Source organism: Gadus morhua, chromosome 5, assembly GCF_902167405.1.
Source record: "Gadus morhua chromosome 5, gadMor3.0, whole genome shotgun sequence".
In the NCBI taxonomy this organism is placed as follows: Eukaryota; Metazoa; Chordata; class Actinopteri; order Gadiformes; family Gadidae; genus Gadus; species Gadus morhua.
In genome coordinates this window covers 21,974,855-21,993,856 of record NC_044052.1, presented here as the reverse complement: position 1 = coordinate 21,993,856, position 19,002 = coordinate 21,974,855, and the positions used below count along the sequence as shown (strand labels likewise).

At 51.7% G+C, this 19,002-nt stretch overlaps 1 protein-coding gene across 1 annotated transcript; it reads left to right on the top strand.

Annotated features, from left to right (window-relative positions):
- The first annotated feature begins 168 nt into the window (after positions 1 to 168).
- baz1a (bromodomain adjacent to zinc finger domain, 1A) lies at positions 169 to 18,949 on the top strand. Its single transcript, XM_030357304.1, has 31 exons — positions 169 to 293; positions 611 to 743; positions 2,178 to 2,456; positions 2,627 to 2,794; positions 2,891 to 2,986; positions 3,082 to 3,169; positions 3,529 to 3,660; positions 3,998 to 4,192; positions 4,284 to 4,379; positions 4,472 to 4,610; positions 7,450 to 7,584; positions 8,188 to 8,283; positions 8,710 to 8,934; positions 9,669 to 9,834; positions 10,803 to 10,892; positions 11,030 to 11,073; positions 11,159 to 11,253; positions 11,767 to 12,026; positions 12,195 to 12,403; positions 12,695 to 12,804; positions 13,194 to 13,318; positions 13,409 to 13,551; positions 13,696 to 13,767; positions 14,125 to 14,204; positions 14,611 to 14,775; positions 14,902 to 15,035; positions 15,310 to 15,429; positions 15,817 to 15,941; positions 16,326 to 16,525; positions 16,686 to 16,773; positions 17,552 to 18,949. Exons 2-31 carry the CDS (start codon positions 631 to 633, stop codon positions 17,722 to 17,724), a joined length of 4,161 nt encoding a protein of 1,386 aa, XP_030213164.1. The 5' UTR covers positions 169 to 293; positions 611 to 630; the 3' UTR covers positions 17,725 to 18,949.
- The last annotated feature ends 53 nt before the right edge of the window (positions 18,950 to 19,002 follow it).

Here is a 19,002-nt window from a genome sequence, read left to right as displayed (position 1 = left end):
AAATTGAATCTATAATATTCATAATCTGTCCCTTCATATAGCCTAGGACTAGACCAGATTAAAAATACACTTTACACAGGAAATGTGTCATGTTTAGGGAGCACCATAGTAGACAGTGCATAGGCTGCTACTGTAATTGTATTCTCCTGAGGAGTATACAAATTCCCAGGCTTCGAGCGGTACACGAACGCGCCATCAGTGAAGTAGAGCGGATGAAAAGTTGTCGTCAACAACGCGCCAGTCTAGCCGCTCTTGGGACGCAAGGCAACGGATAATCTCTTCTTCATAAACTGGTAAACTGACCTACAAACGTCTCTTTGAGGCGTCTTCACTGTCTGTCACGGTCAAAATGTGTATAGATTGATTAAATATTGTGGTGTGGGCCGGTTGGAGGGGGGGGGTCCGGGCACATGGAGCGGGTTATTGTCGTTAGGAGGCGGCGTGTCACTAACAAAGGCTTCGCTTACTCTCGAAACTTCGCTCCGGTTTAACCGCGGACGAGTCGCCTGGTCGAGCTGTGCTTTACTCGACGAGTAGGTCGGATAATCTCCGCCATACGACCCGTTTAGCGAACACCGGTTGAAAGTTTGGTTCCTCTTGTGCCCAGCAGGCTGAGCCCTGAGCCCGGAGATGCCGCTGCTCCACAGGAAGCCCTTCAGGAGGCAGCCGCCGCCGCCCGGCCTCAGAGCCGAGGAGGAGGTCTTCCTCTGCAAGATCACCCACGAAGTATTCCGGACCTACGAGTGAGTCTGGACACAGCACCCCTATTCTAGATGTTGATCATTAGAACCGTGTGGGTCTTCCTCTGCCAAGTCTCCAGGACTTGAGAGTTGAGATTGGACCACCTTGTGAACTGTTCAAAACCACGAGGAGTGACTGGGGGATGAGTGGCTTGTCCCAGGCGGGAGACCCCTAAGGATGAGCGGGTTGTCCCAGGCGGGAGACCCCGGAGGATGAGCGGGTGGTTTCAGGCGGGGAGGCAGAGGGTCCAGGGTACAGGTCCAGCTGGGGCCAGGGTTTCAGTGTCACAAACGATAGGAAAAGCTGTTTTTAGATGGACGATAATGATGTGTAAGATTAGTTTATTGTATGTGCATAACCATTATCCTGGAACTGTCGCAACGTCATTAAAAAGTTGGACCGCGGTTTCATTTTCAACTTTAATGTTTTGGCAGGTGGAGCTAAGAAGGTTAGCCGGCAGCTAACCCATGTCGACTTGAACTACTAGCGACAGGCCTGCTAATAGCTTAGCTCTCCCATAACATGACATGGTTGCTACCAGTAGCTTATCTCTGACGAAAACTGACATTGTTTTCTACTGATAGCTTAGCTCTCCCAATAACATGACATGGTTTCTACCAGTATCTTATCTCTGACAACAAGTGACATGGTTTCTACCAGTAGCTTAGCTCTGACAACAAGAGACATGGTTTCTATCAGTAGCTTAAATCTGACAACAAGTGACATGGTTTTCTGCTAGTAGCTTAGCTCTACCATTAACTTTATGGTTTCTACTTCCCCAACAAAATTAAGACGGTCTGCTAGTCGGTTTAAATGTGGTGTGGATTTGCACACCACAGCCAGTATTGTACTGTACTCCCCTCCTAGTAACTCAACTAACCATCTCTAAACTAACACTTGAACCAACCTAACACTCCCTAACACTAACCATCTCTAAACCTATGCCGAAACGTACCATCTCTTACGTAATGCCTGAACTTGACCACCTCACCTGAAATTAACCCTAATACCAACTCTAACTATCTCTAACATAACTATATTTGACCATCTCAGAACACCTACTTTTAAAGCAGTACGTCAAGCAGGGCTATACAGAGAAGTTGGATTGATATTGATAAGTGTATATATATTTTTATATATATATCGTTGATATTCTACCGATTTGAAAAAGCATATTCCTGGTCCAATGACCTCAATAGTAACACTGTCCAAGTACAAGGTAGTTCCCTCCTATGTTACGGAACACCCAAACTTCTCAATCTCTTACAAATTACCTAAATATAACCATCTAGATCCTGATGCCTTAACCTATCCATCTCTAATCTGATATCTCAACTTGACAACCTTTAACAAAATACCTAAACTTAACCAACTCCTAACGTTAACATGGTGCTGAAACAACTGTCTGCTCTGTCGTTTTTCTCTCGCTCTCGCAGTGAGTTCTTCGAGAGAACCATCCTGTGTAACAGCCTGGTGTGGAGCTGTGCGCTCACCGGCAAAGCCAGCCTCACATACCTGGAAGCCCTGGAGAGCGAGAGGAGGGCCCGCCAGAGCTTGCAGAGCTTCTCCCCGGCCCTGCTCCTCCCGCTGCTCCACCTGGTGGCGGCCAGCCGCCGCTGCAGGCTGGCCGAGCTGTGTGACGACGTCTACGGCTTCGTCAAAGAGCGCTTCTTCCCCGGGGAGATGGTGGACGTCATGGAGCGCTCTGGACTCAGGTACTCGCCTAGCAACGGGGGGATCTAGCCAGGGCGCCCTAGCTACGGTTCCCTAGCAACTGGGTCCTGTAACGATGGGCGCCTTACTACTAATCTTTCCATGGAGATACTGTGCCTCAGCTTAAATGAAAGAAGACGACTAACCCCAAGTGTGTGTGTTCGTGTCCCAGACATGTGTGCGAGGTGCTGGAGGTGTTGCCCCCCCACTCCAATGGGAAGGGGTCCGCGGCTCTGAACGGTCACTCCAAGCCAGCAGGGGGCGACACCATTGTCATCAGCGACAATGAAGACGAACCCAACGACCATAGTGGGCCGATGAGCGCCCCGTTGGGTCAAAGGTCAGATCAATGTCTCCAACTCGTATAATAGGATATTCACACACACGCATAAACAGATTTATTGTATTAACTGTGCGTGTGTGTGTGTGTGTGCAGTAAGACGAGTCCTCTCCCCGCGTCCATGTTCTGCTACTCTGTACGGAGAATGAAGGCGGACGGCCAGCAGTCAGTGGTGAAGTCCAACCAGATCAGGTGACCCGCTCTCGTCCAATCAGCATTCAGAGCTGTACCGTGTGTGGTGCTCGTCATGGGAATAAACGTGACGCGCGTGTGTTTGACCCTTTCAGCCGGAAGAAGAACACGCTGTCCCGGGAGAGGCTGAAGCTGCTGTTCAAGCAGCACTGTGAGCCGCAGTACGGATCCATCACGCTGAAGGTAGCCAATCGTCTCTCTGCTCCCCTCTCAGGGGCGGAGCTAGCCACGCCACGCCACCGATTGGTCCGGGCGTTTTATTTAAGTTTATTGATTTCCTAAATGAAAACGCTCTTGTCCGCTCACGATTTGACTGAACTGCGATCAGCAGAGCCTCTGCCAAACACTCAGTGTTCCTGACTTCAGTCAGCAGATGGCACAACCACAACGGCAATGGATAATGCAGCTTGTTATGAACATAATGTCACACCATCCGCACGTGACACTAACCCAGACCTCCTCAATGCAGTAGCCCAGTGTAGGTTGACCTCTGACCCTTCACAGCCTAAATTCAGTAGACTGACCTCTGTTCTCTGCCCCAGCCCTCCACCATACTGAAGTACACTCTGGCCGACCAGACCTTCTCCCAGTTCTTTCCCGACGAGCCAAACTTCCCGTTCAGCCCACCGCCCAAAGGCAGAGGCTCGCTCCACGGAATCGGCTCGCCTGGCAGGGTAAGTGTTTCAGAAGCTCTGTTCTGGTTGGCTGGGCCCTACAGCTGCTACCCTCTGATTGGCTGGCCCCTGCAGCTGCTACATGCTGATTGGCTGGCCCCTGCAGCGGCTACGTGCTGCTGGGCGGGCCCCTACAGCTGCTATGTGCTGATTGGCTGACAGAAAATCACTGGATCATATTTTAAGTGTCGCCTACAATGATGGTGGAGAAATGTAATAATAATGTATACTAAAATATTAGCAGTCGCTCCCACTAGTGTGTGAGGAGGAGGTTCTGATCAGGAGAAGGATTGATCAGGAGGATTATTGATAACGCTAATGATCTCTCCTCCTGCAGATGACAGAGAAGAGGAGACTGGAGCAGCAGAAGGAGGAGATGATGGCGGCCATGCAGGAGCAGAGCAGACTGAAGAAGGACCAGGAGCTGCAGGAGGCCAGGAGGAGAGAGAGGGAGGAGATGAGGGAGAGGATTGAGGAGGAGAAGCAGCGGAGAAGGGAAGAGAAGGAGCGAATGAAAGTGGAGAAGGAGAGGGTGAGTGCCTGGCTCATGAATATCTCCTTATGCACCTGAATACGACCCCCTCTGGTCCCCGTCTCAACCCGCTCCTTACTCCGTGTGGCAGGAGAGGGAGAAGCTGAAGGAGGAGAGGAAGCGCTACGCAGAACGCCAGAAGCTGTGGAACAAACCTCGAGAGGACATGGAGCTTGAAGACCTCAAGGTAACGCCTCCTTCTCCTCCTGGCCACGGCCTCTCTCGCATCTCCTTCCTGTAACTCCTGACCTCGACTGCTCCTCCTCCCGCGGTGTGTAGGAGCTGCCCAGCCCGGTGCCGGTCCAGAGCCGTCTCCCGGCCGTGGTGTTCGGAGAGGCCCTGATGGTGGTGGAGTTCCTCAGGGTGTTTGGGGATCTGTTCGACCTGCAGGACGAGTTCCCCGATGGAGTCTCACTGGGTCAGCTGTGTGTGTGTGTGTGGATCTAACGGTGGCTGTGTGTGTGTGTGTGTGTGTGTGTGTGTGTGTGTGTGGATCTAACGGTGGCTGTGGTTCTGTGTGTGTGTGTGTGTGTGTGTGTGTATCTAGCGGTGGCTGTGGTTCTGTGTCTGTGGTTCTGTGTGTGTGTGTGTGTGTGTGTGTGTGTGGTTCTGGTTCTGTGTGCGTGTGTGGTTCTAACGGTGGTTCTGTCTGTGTGTGTGTGTGTGTGGTTCTAACGCTGGCCGTGGTTCTGTGTGTGTGTGTGTGTGTGTGTGTGTGGTTCTAACGCTGGCTGTGGTTCTGTGTGTGTGTGTGTGTGTGTGTGTGTGTGTGTGTGTGTGTGGTTCTAACGCTGGCTGTGGTTCTCTGTGTGTGTGCAGTGTTTCCCCTATATGCACCTACCAGCGGCGTACCGCCGCTGCTGAATTTCTTTTTTTTAACTAGAGAAGAAGAGAGCTTCATATTAACGGAGGAACTTCCGCAGATTCGGAGTTTGCGGTTCAATAGATCATCAGTGAAATATCGTTGCGACACAATTGAGTGTAGTAACCCAGAGAACCAGCTACAATATTGTTTTCATCCGAACGAGCCGTCTTTGGCGAACGGTGAACTGCTTGGCTTCTACGAGCAGTCGGCTTTCAGCCGCAGGCTTAGGGACCGTCTGCAAAGTGCAAAACTGAAAACGACCACAATGGTACAATTTCAATCGCGTCGCCATTATTGACTCTAGAGCCCCAAAACTTGCCTTAGCCCACCCTATCGTTTCATCCTCAAATCTAATATTCTACCGTTTTTTTTTACACAAGCAATGAGAGGATGGATGCTGTGTACTAAATGAACAGGCTCCAATGGGCTAGTGAAATCGAGCGCAACCTTCCTTCAGGGATCTCCAACCTCGGATTGGTGGGTGTGCGTCTCCTGTTACTCGGCAGCTCGAGCGCACCTAACATAGTTTCTGCTGTTTTGTCTGTCAAAGAGGCGAGCTAGTCTTTATCAGAAAATCCACGATTCAAGCTGTGTTATAACATGACCTGGTAATAATAATACTATAATTTTAAAACCTTGATATAATCTGTCAGATGTCTATTAAATGACAGTTGACCACAAGACGATTCTATATCTGCCTCTTCTTGAATTGCTTCATGTTTTTGTCGGCAGAGCCTTGTAATGCTGCGTAGCATGATAAGCATGATTAGGTGCAAGGAGCAGAAAAATATCAAATATATGTTGATATGGGTGCTAATTTTCTGTTGAAAAAAAATGCTGGCATTAGTTTATCAGCTGAGGGCGTATTCATTGCCATAACAACGTGAGCTAATCAACAAGTACAATATGTTCTAATACTATGAGACTCAGGCAAACGCCCTCAGCTGATTAAAAGTGTAAGGGGGGGGGGGGGACTTAGTGCCTTATGCATTTATTTATTTATTTATTTTAATAGGTTACTTATTTGAAAATAAACGTAAGACCAAGGGTCAGAAGTTTTACAAGAATTTTGATCTTACAAAGTCATGACAGAGGGACTTGGTGTCTTTATTCATGCTTGAAAGATGAACATATATTATTTTTTTGAAAGGGAATAAGCTGATGAAGCTGACAAGTGACCAATGTTTACTGTTTAAAAATATTTTTAATTAAATGAAAACCCCAGTGAATCATTTGCTCTTGTTTCTCTGTTTTGAGATTCACACAGACTTAGCAGTCTTGTTTAAATGTTACAAATTGAGTTAATAAACTGAGGTTGGAAATAGTTTTAAGTTGTTGCAGATGTTATCTCCGTTAATTTTATTAATCTAAATAAATAAATATTAGCAGGTTCTCAATAGTAGGCTATTTCAATTCAGGGAGGGCGTGATAAAATGTCTGTCTCCTAGGGGGGGAATGACAGAAAAATGATTGAGAACCACAGGTCTAGAACATGTACTTGTTGATTAGCTCACGTTGTTATGGCAATGAAAACACCCTCAGGGCTCTTTATGGTCTTACTGCAACCTTATGTTTTGAAAAATATATATGTACTTATTTCTAAGAAATTTATTTTTAGCAAAAATGTCTACATGCATTTTTTTTTAGCAACATTTTCAGTAGCGTCACCATTATTGACTCTAGAGCCCCAAAACTTGTTCAATAGAGGCATGGCCTATTTATGCTCCTACTCCAACCTTTGTGATGGGGAGAGGGGAGGGACTGGGAAGATGCATTGGTTTGAGGCACAGACCTTTTCGATTGCTGTAGTATTTGGGTTATGGGATTTTAATGTATAGGGTGGTTGTTGATATAAATATTTTTAGTTACATAAATGTAAATAATGTTTTTAAAGATTATACTTGTAATATGTTCAATCTCTCCTTATTTCCCCTGCTCATTAATGTGCACAAATGTACTGTATGTATGTTGCCAGTAGACACATAGAAACCTCCCGGCAGGGTGCGCTTTGCGAGCACACAAAAAGAATTGCGCGCAAAAAACATAACATTTCCCCTCCGCTGCTGCAACTCCATCCTAGGTGTGTGTGTGTGTTTCTAACGCTGGCCGTGGTTCTGTGTGTGTGTTTCTAACGCTGGCCGTGGTTCTGTGTGTGTGTGTTTCTAACGCTGGCCGTGGTTCTGTGTGTGTGTGTTTCTAACGCTGGCCGTGGTTCTGTGTGTGTGTTTCTAACGCTGGCCGTGGTTCTGTGTGTGTGTGTGTTTCTAACGCTGGCCGTGGTTCTGTGTGTGTGTGTGGGTCTAACGGTGGCCGTGGTTCTGTGTGGGTCTAACGGTGGCCGTGGTTCTGTGTGTGTGTGTGTGGTTCTAACGGTGGCCGTGGTTCTGTGCAGAGGTCCTGGAGGAGGCCCTGGTGGGCCGGGACCCCGAGGGCCCGCTCTGTGAGCTGCTCTTCTTCTTCCTGTCGGCCATCCTGCAGGCACTGTCCGAGGAGGGCGAGGAGGCGGCCAAGGAGCAGCGGGCCGACGGTCAGTCACATGGACATAATGTTACATTACTATACTATATATTACCCATAATACTATATTAACATTAATACCATATTAACATTAGTACTATATTACCATTAATACTATGTTATATATTCATATATTAACATGAATACTATATTCATATATTACCATTAATACTATATTAACAGTAATACTATATTGACATTAGTACTATATTCATATATTAACATTAATACTATATTCATACATTACCATTAACACTATATTCATATATTAACAGTAATACTATATTCATATATTAACATTAATACCAGGGTTTCCCGCAGCACGTTACAGCTTAGGCAGCTGCCCAAGCAACACATGCCTGCCTCCTCGATTATGATATAAATGTCAATATTATACAAAAGTATAAAGTAATCTAAACCTCATCCACTCTGCGTATGGTTCAGGCTGCAGGGCAACGGTCTGCATGGAAATAAGCATACATGTTCCACCTGTAAGAGAGTGCACCCCCCCTCATATACCCATTAATACTACGATAGCAGTACCTCTTTGTGTCTGATACCATTAATGTAGTGTGATTAGTAACGGATATATTGTGTGTTTTATTCTGTGTAGAGCTGTCCGAGGTCCTAGACGACGATGCTGACCACACCCACTCCGCCATCAGTGCTGTCGCCTTATTGGCTGCTGCCTGGCCACAGCTGCACCAGGGTAACGCATCACTCACTCACTGTCTCACTCACTGTCTCACTCACTGTCTCACTGTCTCACTCACTGTCTCACTCACTCACTGTCTCACTGACTGTCTCACTCACTCTCTGTCTCACTGACTGTCTCACTCACTCACTCACTGTCTCACTGACTGTCTCACTCACTCACTCACTGTCTCACTGACTGTCTCACTGTCTCACTCACTGTCTCACTGACTGTCTCAGTCACTGTCTCACTCACTGTCTCACTCACTGTCTCACTCACTGTCTCACTGTCTCACTCGATGTCTAACTCACTCACTGTCTCACTCACTGTCTCACTCACTGTCTCTCACTGACTGTCTCACTCCCTCACTGTCTCACTCACTACTGTGTGTGTGTGTGTGTGTGTGTGTGTGTGTGTGTGTGTGTGTGTGTGTGTGTGTAGGCTGCAGTCTGAAACAGCTGGACCTGGACAGCTGCACCCTCTCTGAGATCCTGCGTCTTCACATCCTGGCCTCGGGGGCCGACTGTAACCACGGCAACGCCAAGTTCCGCTACCAGAAGCAGGGGGGCTTCCTGTCGACGGACGACCCGTGTGTGGAGTTCCGGCTGGCCCACCCGGCGCTGGTGAAGAAGTTGTCCTCCACCGCGGTCTACGACCTGACGCCAGGTCGGTCCTCGAGCTCACTGCACTGGGGCCTCTGGCCCTGGGGCCTCTGGCCCTGGGGCCTCTGGCCCTGGAGCCTCTGGCCCTGGGGCCTCTGGCCCTGGAGCCTCTGGCCCTGGGGCCTCTGGCCCTGGAGCCTCTGGCCCTGGGGCCTCTGGAGCCCTTCGGCCCTGGAGCCTCTGGCCCTGGGGCCTCTGGAGCCCTTCGGCCCTGGAGCCTCTGGAGCCTCTGGCCCTGGAGCCTCTGGCCCTGGGGCCCCTGGAGCCTCTGGCCCTGGGGCCCCTGGAGCCTCTGGCCCTGGGGCCTCTGGAGCCTCTGGCCCTGGAGCCTCTGGCCCTGGGGCCTCTGGAGCCTCTGGCCCTGGGGCCTCTGGCTCTGGAGCCTCTGGCCCTGGGGCCTCTGGAGCCCTTCGGCCCTGGAGCCTCTGGAGCCTCTGGCCCTGGAGCCGCTGGCCCTGGAGCCGCTGGCCCTGGAGCCTCTGGCCCTGGAGCTATGTGTATAACGTGTGTGTGTGTGTGTGTGTGTGTGTGTCTCTCCATGCGTGTCTATGCAGGGAGATGCTGTTTGTATAACGTGTGTGTGTGTGTGTGTGTCCCTCCATGCGTGTCTATGCAGGGGAGAAGCTGTGTGTATAACGTGTGTGTGTGTGTGTGGGGGAGAAGCTGTGTGTATAACGTGTGTGTGTCTCTAGCAGGGGAGAAGCTGTGTGTATAACGTGTGTGTATCTCTCTATGCAGGGGAGAAGCTGTGTGTGCTGCAGGCGCTGTGCGGGAAGCTGCTGACGCTGGTGTCGACCCGCGTGCTGATAGAGGACAGCGCCGAGGAGCACAGGGCGGCCCGGCACGAGCTCAGGGAGATCAGGGCAGAGCAGCACCGCAGGGAGCGGGAGGAGGCCGCCTTCAGGTACACACAATGACAACGCACACACAACAACGCAACACACACCGCAGGGAGCGGGAGGAGGCCGCCTTCAGGTACACACAACGACGACGCACACACACACGCACACACCGCAGGGAGCGGGAGGAGGCCGCCTTCAGGTACACACAACGCAACACGCACACACCGCAGGGAGAGGGAGTAGGTCGCCTTCAGGTACACACAACGACGACGCACACACAACAACGCAACACACGCACACACCGCCGGGAGCGGGAGGAGGCCGCCTTCAGGTACACACAACGACGACGCACACACAACAACGCAACACACACACACGCACACACCGCAGGGAGCGGGAGGAGGCTGCCTTCAGGTACACACAACGACGACGCACACACAACAACGCAACACACACACACCGCAGGGAGCGGGAGGAGGCTGCCTTCAGGTACACACAACGACGACGCACACACAACAACGCAGGGAGCGGGAGGAGGCCGCCTTCAGGTACACACAACGACGACGCACACACAACAACGCAACACACACACACACACACACCGCAGGGAGCGGGAGGAGGCTGCCTTCAGGTACACACAACAACGCAACACACGCACACACCGCAGGGAGCGCGAGGAGGCCGCCTTCAGGTACACGCGCACAACCACGCTACACAAACACACAAACACCGCACACAAGTAATACCGCACGCACACCACATGCACATGAATTACCTTTTATTAACATGCACAGCACATGCATATTAACAATCAATTAGAATGTGTTCCTATCAGTGAATCAGAATGTGATCCTGTCGGCCAATCAGAATGTGTTCCTGTCGGCCAATCAGAATGTGTTCCTGTCGGCCAATCAGAATGTGTTCCTGTCAGTCAATCAGAATGTGTTCCTGTCAGTCAATCAGAATGTGTTCCTGTCAGTCAATCCGAATGTGATCCTGTTGACCAATCAGATTGTGTTTGTACCTCCAGGGTTCGCCAGCGGAAGGAGGAGAAGCTGAGGGAGCAGGAGCAGCGCCTGAAGGAGAAGGAGGAGCGGATCAGAGAGGAGGAGAGGAGCGGGTAAAGTCCAGCTCTCTAACCTCATATTAAGACCTTAAACAACAGCAGTCTTCTTCAACAGAAACAGGCCTCAGAAGGTCCCTACAGCGTTCTCCTCTTTCTCTCTAAACTTCCCTCTCTACAACTTTGTTCTCCAGCATCACTGTTGAGGATGAAGAGGCAAACTCCAAGAAGATGAAAGGTACTTTGTCAAAAAGACCATCAGAGATGTGGAACCTCCTTCACCCCCAGAAGCTGTCATTGACGTTGATCTGTTTTGACTCCAGCCCAACTGAACCAGAAGGAGAGGCTGCAGCAGACCGAGCTGGGCGCCTACGTTTCTCCTCTCTCAGCGGAGAAGCTGGAGGAGGAGCAGAACATGGTGGGTGTCTGTCAGCACTCTCTTCTCCTCAGTGTTTCATCTACCACCCAAGCTGCACTGTGTTTCTAGCTCACCTGTAACTTGTGTTGCTAGGGGACTTTGCATTGTGTTGCTAGGTACCTGTACAGTGAATTGTTGCTAGGTAACTGTACAGTATGTGGTTGCTAGGTAACTTTACGGTGTGTGGTTGCTAGGTAACTGTACGGTGGGTGGTTGCTAGGTAACTGTATGGTGTGTGGTTGCTAGGTAACTGTATGGTGTGTGAGTGGTTGCTAGGTAACTGAATGGTGTGTGTGAGGGGTTGCTAGGCAACCAAACATTGTGTGGTTGCTAGGTAACAGTACGGTGTGTCTGGTTGCTAGGTAACGGAACATTGTGTGGTTCTAGGTAACAGAACATTGTGTGGTTGCTTGGTAACTGTACAGTATGGTTGCTAGGTAACTGTACAGTATGGTTGCTAGGTAACAGAACATTGTGTGGTTGCTAGGTAACAGTACAGTGTGTTGTTGCTAGGTCCGTGAGCTCCAGGACTGCATCCAGAAGGCGGCCCACCGGACGTCCATGGTGCCGCTGGGCAGAGACCGGCTGTACCGCCGCTACTGGCTGCTGCCCTCCACCCCCGCCCTGTTCGTAGAGGAGGACGGCTTCGCCCTGACGGAGGACATGCTGCTCCCTCGGCCTGCAGCGGAGGAGGAGGAAGAGGAGGAGGATGAAGATGAGGAGGACGAGGAGGAGGAGGGACAAGGGGCAGATGGCGAAGAGCAAGCTGAGCGGTAGGTCCCTGAGGCAGCAGGAGGCCGGCAAAGCCGTGATGGATCTGTACGTCTGCGTTACCATCGGTAACCTGGCGGGCCTAGTACATCAGTAACACCTGGTTACCATCGGTAACCTGGCGGGCCTGGTGCATTACTGACCCCTCATCCCCGTCCGTTCCCTGACAGGCCGGGCCCCGCCCACGCCAGCGGGCCCCCGGTCACGCGGCCCAACCAGTGGGCCTACTACAGCTCCATGGAGGAGGTGGAGGTGCTGCTGGAGGCCCTGAACCCGCGGGGCCAGCGGGAGGGCGGCCTGAGGGACGCCCTGCTGCAGGAGAGGGACCGGCTCCAGGTGCTGCTGGACGGCAACGCCGCCGCCGTCCTGGCCCGCCAAGGTACGGCCCATCACAGCCAACCACAGCCCATCACAGAACATGTGCACTAACCTGTCCCACGCAGCGGGTTGCATGCTCATGCTCAATGGGCTACATGCTAACCTGCTTGAGTGCATCTAATGTGCTTCATGCTAACGGGCTTCATGCTAACGGGCTTCATGCTAACGGGCTTCATGCTAACGGGCTTCATGCTAACGGGCTTCATGCTGACGGGCTTCATGCTAACATGCTTCATGCTAACGGCTTTCATGCTAGCGGGCTTCATGCTAACGTGCTTCATGCTATGTTCAGGTGACAGCGCGGTGCTGTCCCCTGCTGAGAGCTACCTAGAGACGCGGCTCAGAGACCTGCTGCTGGATATAGAGGACAGGATCTACCAGGGCACTCTGGGATACCTGAAGGTACACACACGCACGCACACACGTACACACACACAGACAGACACAGAATCTAACAGGGCAATCTGGGATACCTGAAGGGACACACACGCACATATTCACACACGCACATATACACACACGCACATATTCACACTCGCACATATTCATGTGCACACACATTCTCCCTCACTCGCACTCACCCACTCAAATTCACTCTCACATTCTCTCTCACACTCACTCAAATTCACACACGCATTCATACGCACAAAGACAAACAGACAGACAGAGGGCCGATACCTGGAGGAACACACTCTGTCAGCCATGGAACAGCACATAGATGGATATGCAAATTACAAATAAACCCAAACAGGCAGCTCCATTCAAAGGCTCTCTGTGTCCTCCGGCTCCAGGTGAAGGAGCGCACGGCCTGGAGGAGTGTGCTGGAGAAGGGGCGCTACGAGCTTCTGAGCTCCGACGGGAAGGAGGCTGGAGGGGCGGAGCCGATGGAGGTCCAGCCAACCAGAGCCAGAGACAGGTACAGAGAGAGAGACGGGGAGAGGGGGAGGGTGTAGAGGGGGTCGTGCAACAGGAAGTGTAAGGGTGTGTTTCCTGCTGTGTCCCCCAGGCTCCAGGGCCTGAGGGCGGAGGGGGGCGGGGGCAGCGGCAGCGTGACCCCCCAGGGGGTGAGCCCCGCAGTGCGGTCCCTGGCCCTGGCGCTGGTCCAAGTGGAGCAGGGCATCGAGAGGAAGTTCCTCAAGGCTCCGCTGGGTGAGTTTCCGTGGCAACCCAGGGCTGTGGCCGTGGCAACCCAGGGCTGTAGCCGTAGCCACCCAGGCCTGTTTCCATAGCAACCAAGTGCGGTGTAGCTTATGTTCTGGGTCTTATTCTGTCTTCCCCCCCCCCCCCCCCTAGGAGAGGAAGAGAAGAAGGATCTGAAATTGATTAAGAAAAGCAAGAAGAAAGATGAAGAGCAGGCCAGTGATGGTGAGTCCTCCATCACTCATCCCTCCGTCACTCATCCCTCCGTCACTCATCCCTCCGTCACTCATCCCTCCGTCACTCATCCCTCCGTCACTCATCCCTCCGTCACTCATCCCTCCATCACTCATCCCTCCATCACTCATCCCTCCATCACTCATCCCTCCATCACTCATCCCTCCATCACTCATCCCTCCATCACTCATCCCTCCATCACTCATCCCTTCATCACTCATCCCTCCGTCACTCATCCCTCCATCACTCATCCCTCCATCATCTCTCATAACTTGTGTCCTATATATCTGAATGAGTGAATAAGTAGACACATATATATAATAGCGTTGATGATGTGATGTCTTCCAGACGGCAGCGAGGGTCGATTGGTGAAGACTGTGTTGGAGCGTTGGAGGGAGTCTCTGATGGCGTGTTCTAGTCTGTCCCAGGTAACCATGGCAACCTCTTCTAGTCCGTCTCGGGTAACCATGGTGACCTCTTCTAGACCCTCTGGGGTAACCATGGCAACCTCTTCTAGTCCGTCTCGGGTAACCATGGTGACCTCTTCAAGACCGTCTGGGGTAACCATGGTGACCTCTTCTAGACCGTCTGGGGTAACCATGGTGACCTCTTCTAGACCGTCTGGGGTAACCATGGTGACCTCTTCTAGACCGTCTGGGGTAACCATGGTGACCTTTTCTAGACCGTCTGGGGTAACCATGGTGAACTCTTCTAGTTCGTCTCTGGTAACCATGGTAACATCTTCTAGTTCGTCTCGGGTAACCATGCTAACCTCTTCTAGTCTGTCTCAAGTAACCATGGCAACCTTGATGATAAAGTGTGTGTGTGTGTCAGGTGTTTGTCCATCTGTCCACCCTGGAGAGGAGTGTGATGTGGTCGCGCTCGCTGCTCAACACGCGCTGTAAGATCTGCCGCCGCAAGGGAGACTCGGACGCCATGCTGCTGTGTGACGGCTGTGACCGAGGACACCACATGCACTGCCTGAGACCCCGCCTCAAGGTACGCACGCGCGCGCGCACGCACACTCTCTGTCTCTGTCTCTGAGACCCCGTCTCATGGTACACACACACTGCCTGAAGACCATCCTGCCGTACCTCCTCACCTCTCCCCCCCTCTCTCCTCCAGGCCGTCCCGTCCGGAGACTGGTTCTGTCCGTCCTGTCGACCCAAGCAGAGGTCCGGCCTCTCCTCGGCCCGTCAGCGCTCCTCCAGCCAATCAGAGGAGGAGGAGGAGGAGGAGGAGGAGGAGCTCGTCGTAAAGTGTGTAATGTTTGTGTGAAGTTGTCTGACAACGTGTGTATTGAATTTGTGTGTGTGTGTTTGTGGTACAGGTGTGCGAGTTGCTCTGACACCTGTGTATTAAATATGTGTGTGTGTTTGTGGACCAGGTGTGTTAGTTGTCTGACAGCGTGTGTATTGAATTTGTTTGTTTGTGGTGCAGGTGTGTGAGTTGGTCTAACGTCAGTGTATTAAATGTGTGTGTTTGTGGGCCAGGTGTGTGAGTTGGTCTGACAACGTGTGTATTCATTTCCAGGAGCAGCAAGAGTAGCAAAGTCAAAATCTCTCCACGTTCCAAGCCGGCCACGCCCAGCAGCAACCAGACCACGCCCAAAGCTAGCTCCGCCCCCTTGGGGAAGGGCTCGTCAGCGAACAGGTAAGGCGTGGGAGGGGCTTACACAAAAAGGCTGTTAATTAATTAAACTTTACATTTCAAAAGCAGTGTTTCAATTGAACACGCTGCGTGGTTTCCTGGCACCATGGTTTATGTTTAACCCTTATTTGACCAGGTTAGTCAGGTTTGTCGTTGAGATTAGCAATCATTTTCAAGAGACGGTAAAGCAGCATTCAAGTAAAAGCCTTGAGGCAGCAGGTGTGTGTGTGTGTGTGTGTGTGTGTGTGTGTGTGTGTGTGTGTGTGTGTGTGTGTGTGTGTGTGTGTGTGTGTGTGTGTGTGTGTGTGTGTGTGTGTGTGTGTGTGTGTGTACGTACGTACCAGGCCGTGCACTGGTCTCAGTCCTCCGCTGTTGTTCCCCGCTGCCCAGGGCTTCTGGGAAAAAGGCCACGCCCTCCTCCTCCAGGGCAGGGGCGGGACCCAGCGGCCGGACCCCAAAGCTCCAGAACGGGGTGACCTCTCCTCCGAGCAACGCCCGGAAGAGACCCCTAGCAGGTGGGCACCTCCATCAGTCACCTAGAAGCTGACACTAGCTGTTACCTAGAACCAGACACTAGCTGTTACCTAGAACCTAGAACTAGATACTAGCTGTTACCTAGAACCTAGAACTAGATACTAGCTGTTACCTAGAACCAGACACTAGCTGTTACCTAGAACCAGACACTAGCTGTTACCTAGAACCAGACACTAGCTGTTACCTAGAACCTAGAACTACACTAGCTGTTACCTAGAACCTAGAACTAGATACTAGCTGCTACCTAGAACTAAACTAGCTGTGACCTAGCACTACACTAGCTGTTACCTAGAACTAGACTAGCTGTCACCTAGAACAGACGTGCCAGGCGCTGTAGTCTGAGGCCCTGCTCCTCTCTATTCCAGCAGAGAAGACCCCTTCGCCTAAAGCCCCCCTGCCCATCCTCACCGTGCTCCCGCCCTCCTCCTCCTCCTCCTCCTCCTCCCGTCGCTCGTCGGGCCGTAACCATGGCGTCCACGAGCTGTCTGCCTGCGAGCGTCTTACAGTGGAGCTGGTCAGACACGAGGACAGCTGGCCCTTCATTAAGCTGGTGTCCAGGACACAGGTACGTGCCACACCTGTACAAACATCTGTGCGCGCCACACACCTGTACGCGCCACACACCTGTACGCGCCACACACCTGTACGCGCCACACACCTGTGCGCGACTGAGATAGACACACTCTGACCTTTTTGTAAATCCAATGTTCTTTTGTTCTCTGAAGCTTCCGGACTACTATGAGATCATCCAGAGGCCCATCGCCCTCAGCATCATCAGAGAAAAGGTCAACAACTGTGACTACAAGACCTCAGGTGAGAACAGCGTCCAGAGGGGCTGGTGTAGTGGATCCAGAGGACGACGTACTGCGTCTAGAGGGGACGATGTACTGCGTCTAGAGGGGCTGGTGTAGTGGATCCAGAGGGGCTGATGTGGTGGATCCAGAGGACGACGTACTGCGTCTAGAGGGGCTGATGTAGTGGATCCAGAGGGGACGATGTACTGCGTCTAGAGGGGCTGGTGTAGTGGATCCAGAGGACGATGTACTGCGTCTAGAGGGGCTGGTGTGGTGGATCCAGAGGGGCTGGTGTGGTGGATCCAGAGGGGCTGGTGTGGTGGATCCAGAGGGGTTGATGTGGTGGATCCAGAGGGGTTGATGTGGTGGATCCAGAGGGGTTGATGTGGTGGATCCAGAGGGGTTGATGTGGTGGATCCAGAGGGGTTGATGTGGTGGATCCAGAGGGGTTGATGTGGTGGATCCAGAGGGTCTGATTTGGTGGATCCAGAGGGGCTGGTGTGGTGGATCCAGAGCGGTTGATGTGGTGGATCCAGAGGGTCTGGTGTGGTGGATCCAGAGGGGCTGGTGTAGTGGATCCAGAGGGGCTGGTGTGGTGGATCCAGAGGGGCTGATGTGGTGGATCCAGAGGGGTTGATGTGGTGGATCCAGAGGGGCTGGTGTAGGGGATCCAGAGGGGTTGATGTGGTGGATCCAGAGGGGTTGATGTGGTGGATCCAGAGCGGTTGATGTAGTGGATCCAGAGGGGCTGATCTACTGCCTGAGTGACCTAACCCGTCCTTGTCCGTGTCCTGCAGCCCAGTACATGGAGGACGTGGATCTGATGTTCTCCAACTGCCTGCAGTACAACCCCCGCCACACCAACGAGGCCAAGGCCGGCGTGCGCCTGCAGAACTTCTACCACGCAGAGCTCGCCAAGCTGGGTCTCCCCCAGCCCCGAGACCCCGCCCCCAAGCGCCCCAGGATGTAAACCCAACGCACCTGACCTCTGAACTCTGGGCTGCCGTTCATCTGACCTTCGTAGCAAGAGGCTTCACAGCAAATCTACCTGGCTAGCATTGTTCTAGACACCTTGCTAGCATCTTTCTAAAGACCTGGCTAGCACTGTTCCTACCTAATAGCTTTAAACTCTACCTGTTCGTCTACCTGTAGATATCAGATCTACTTGTAGCTTTACCTGTAGATTGAAACTCTACCTGCAGCTTTTGGCTATATCTGTAGCTCTACTTATAGTTCTACCCGTAGCTCTACCCGTAGCCCTACTTGTAGCTCTACCCGTAGCTCTACTTGTAGCTCTAGCTGTAGCTCTACTTTAAGCTCTACTTGTAGCTCTACCTGTAGCTCTACTTTAAGCTCTATTTGAAGTTCTACCTGTAGCTCTACTTTAAGCTCTACTTGTAGTCCTACCTGTGGCTTTTACCTTTACCTGTAGCCTAAAGCTCTACCTGTGACCTTACCTGTAGCTAAGAACTCGGCCTTTGGAGGTCAGCCTGTGTTTTTCCTAAATGAGTTTCTCTCAAGGGCTATGGTTAATCCCAGGTCGGCTGAACCGTTCGGGTCCATTTCTTAGACGATGTTCGACTAGTGTTCTTTGTGTCTGGAGTGGACTTCAGTCCCTCCGGTGGTGCAGGACCCCTACAGGGGGTCTCGTCGTGTGTGTGGTCCACGTGGACCGGACCGGTTTGAATCATTCCCAGGCGACGGAGGCGGGAGGTGTGTCTGGGTCCGCTCAGGGAACCCCGGTCTTCCAGTGTGTTCTATTTTTATATTCTAGACTACTAAACCTAACGGGTGTGTTGTGACGTCCTGGAGTAGGACGGTAACCCAATCACGAGGCAGGAGCTGTGTTCTGTTCCGTAAGACGCATTCCCATTGGCCAGGCGGATCCCCTGCCGTCAGCCAATGAGCATCCAGGAGCCCCTGATCTGTTATTTATTTTGCGGTGATTCCATCCTTTTGGCTTTATTTATGACGACGTTCTAGTTTTGGTTGCAACTGCATTTTGTGTTCAATACTTTGATCTCCCTTAGAATTTATAGAAACGTCCGTTGGCTAGAATTTTCTGTTGTGTACATTGTTTTAATAAATTTTCTTTTTTCTTTTTTTACATGTTTACCAGTCCTACTGATGTCACTGTGGTTCCACTGTGAATCGATCCCACTGTTGTACAAACAATAAATCTAGGTTTCATACAAGGCAGTTTCAAACATGTTGTTTCTCTGCAGTACCACACGACCCGCTGCTCCGA

Bases quoted from the DNA above. Each gene is read 5' to 3' on its own strand.
- baz1a (XM_030357304.1), top strand. From the start codon at position 631: ATGCCGCTGCTCCACAGGAAGCCCTTCAGGAGGCAGCCGCCGCCGCCC. The intron at 13,552-13,695 runs GTGAGTTTCCGT...CCCCCCCCCTAG, and splicing joins GTTCCTCAAGGCTCCGCTGG to GAGAGGAAGAGAAGAAGGAT. The intron at 15,942-16,325 runs GTGGGCACCTCC...TCTCTATTCCAG, and splicing joins CCGGAAGAGACCCCTAGCAG to CAGAGAAGACCCCTTCGCCT.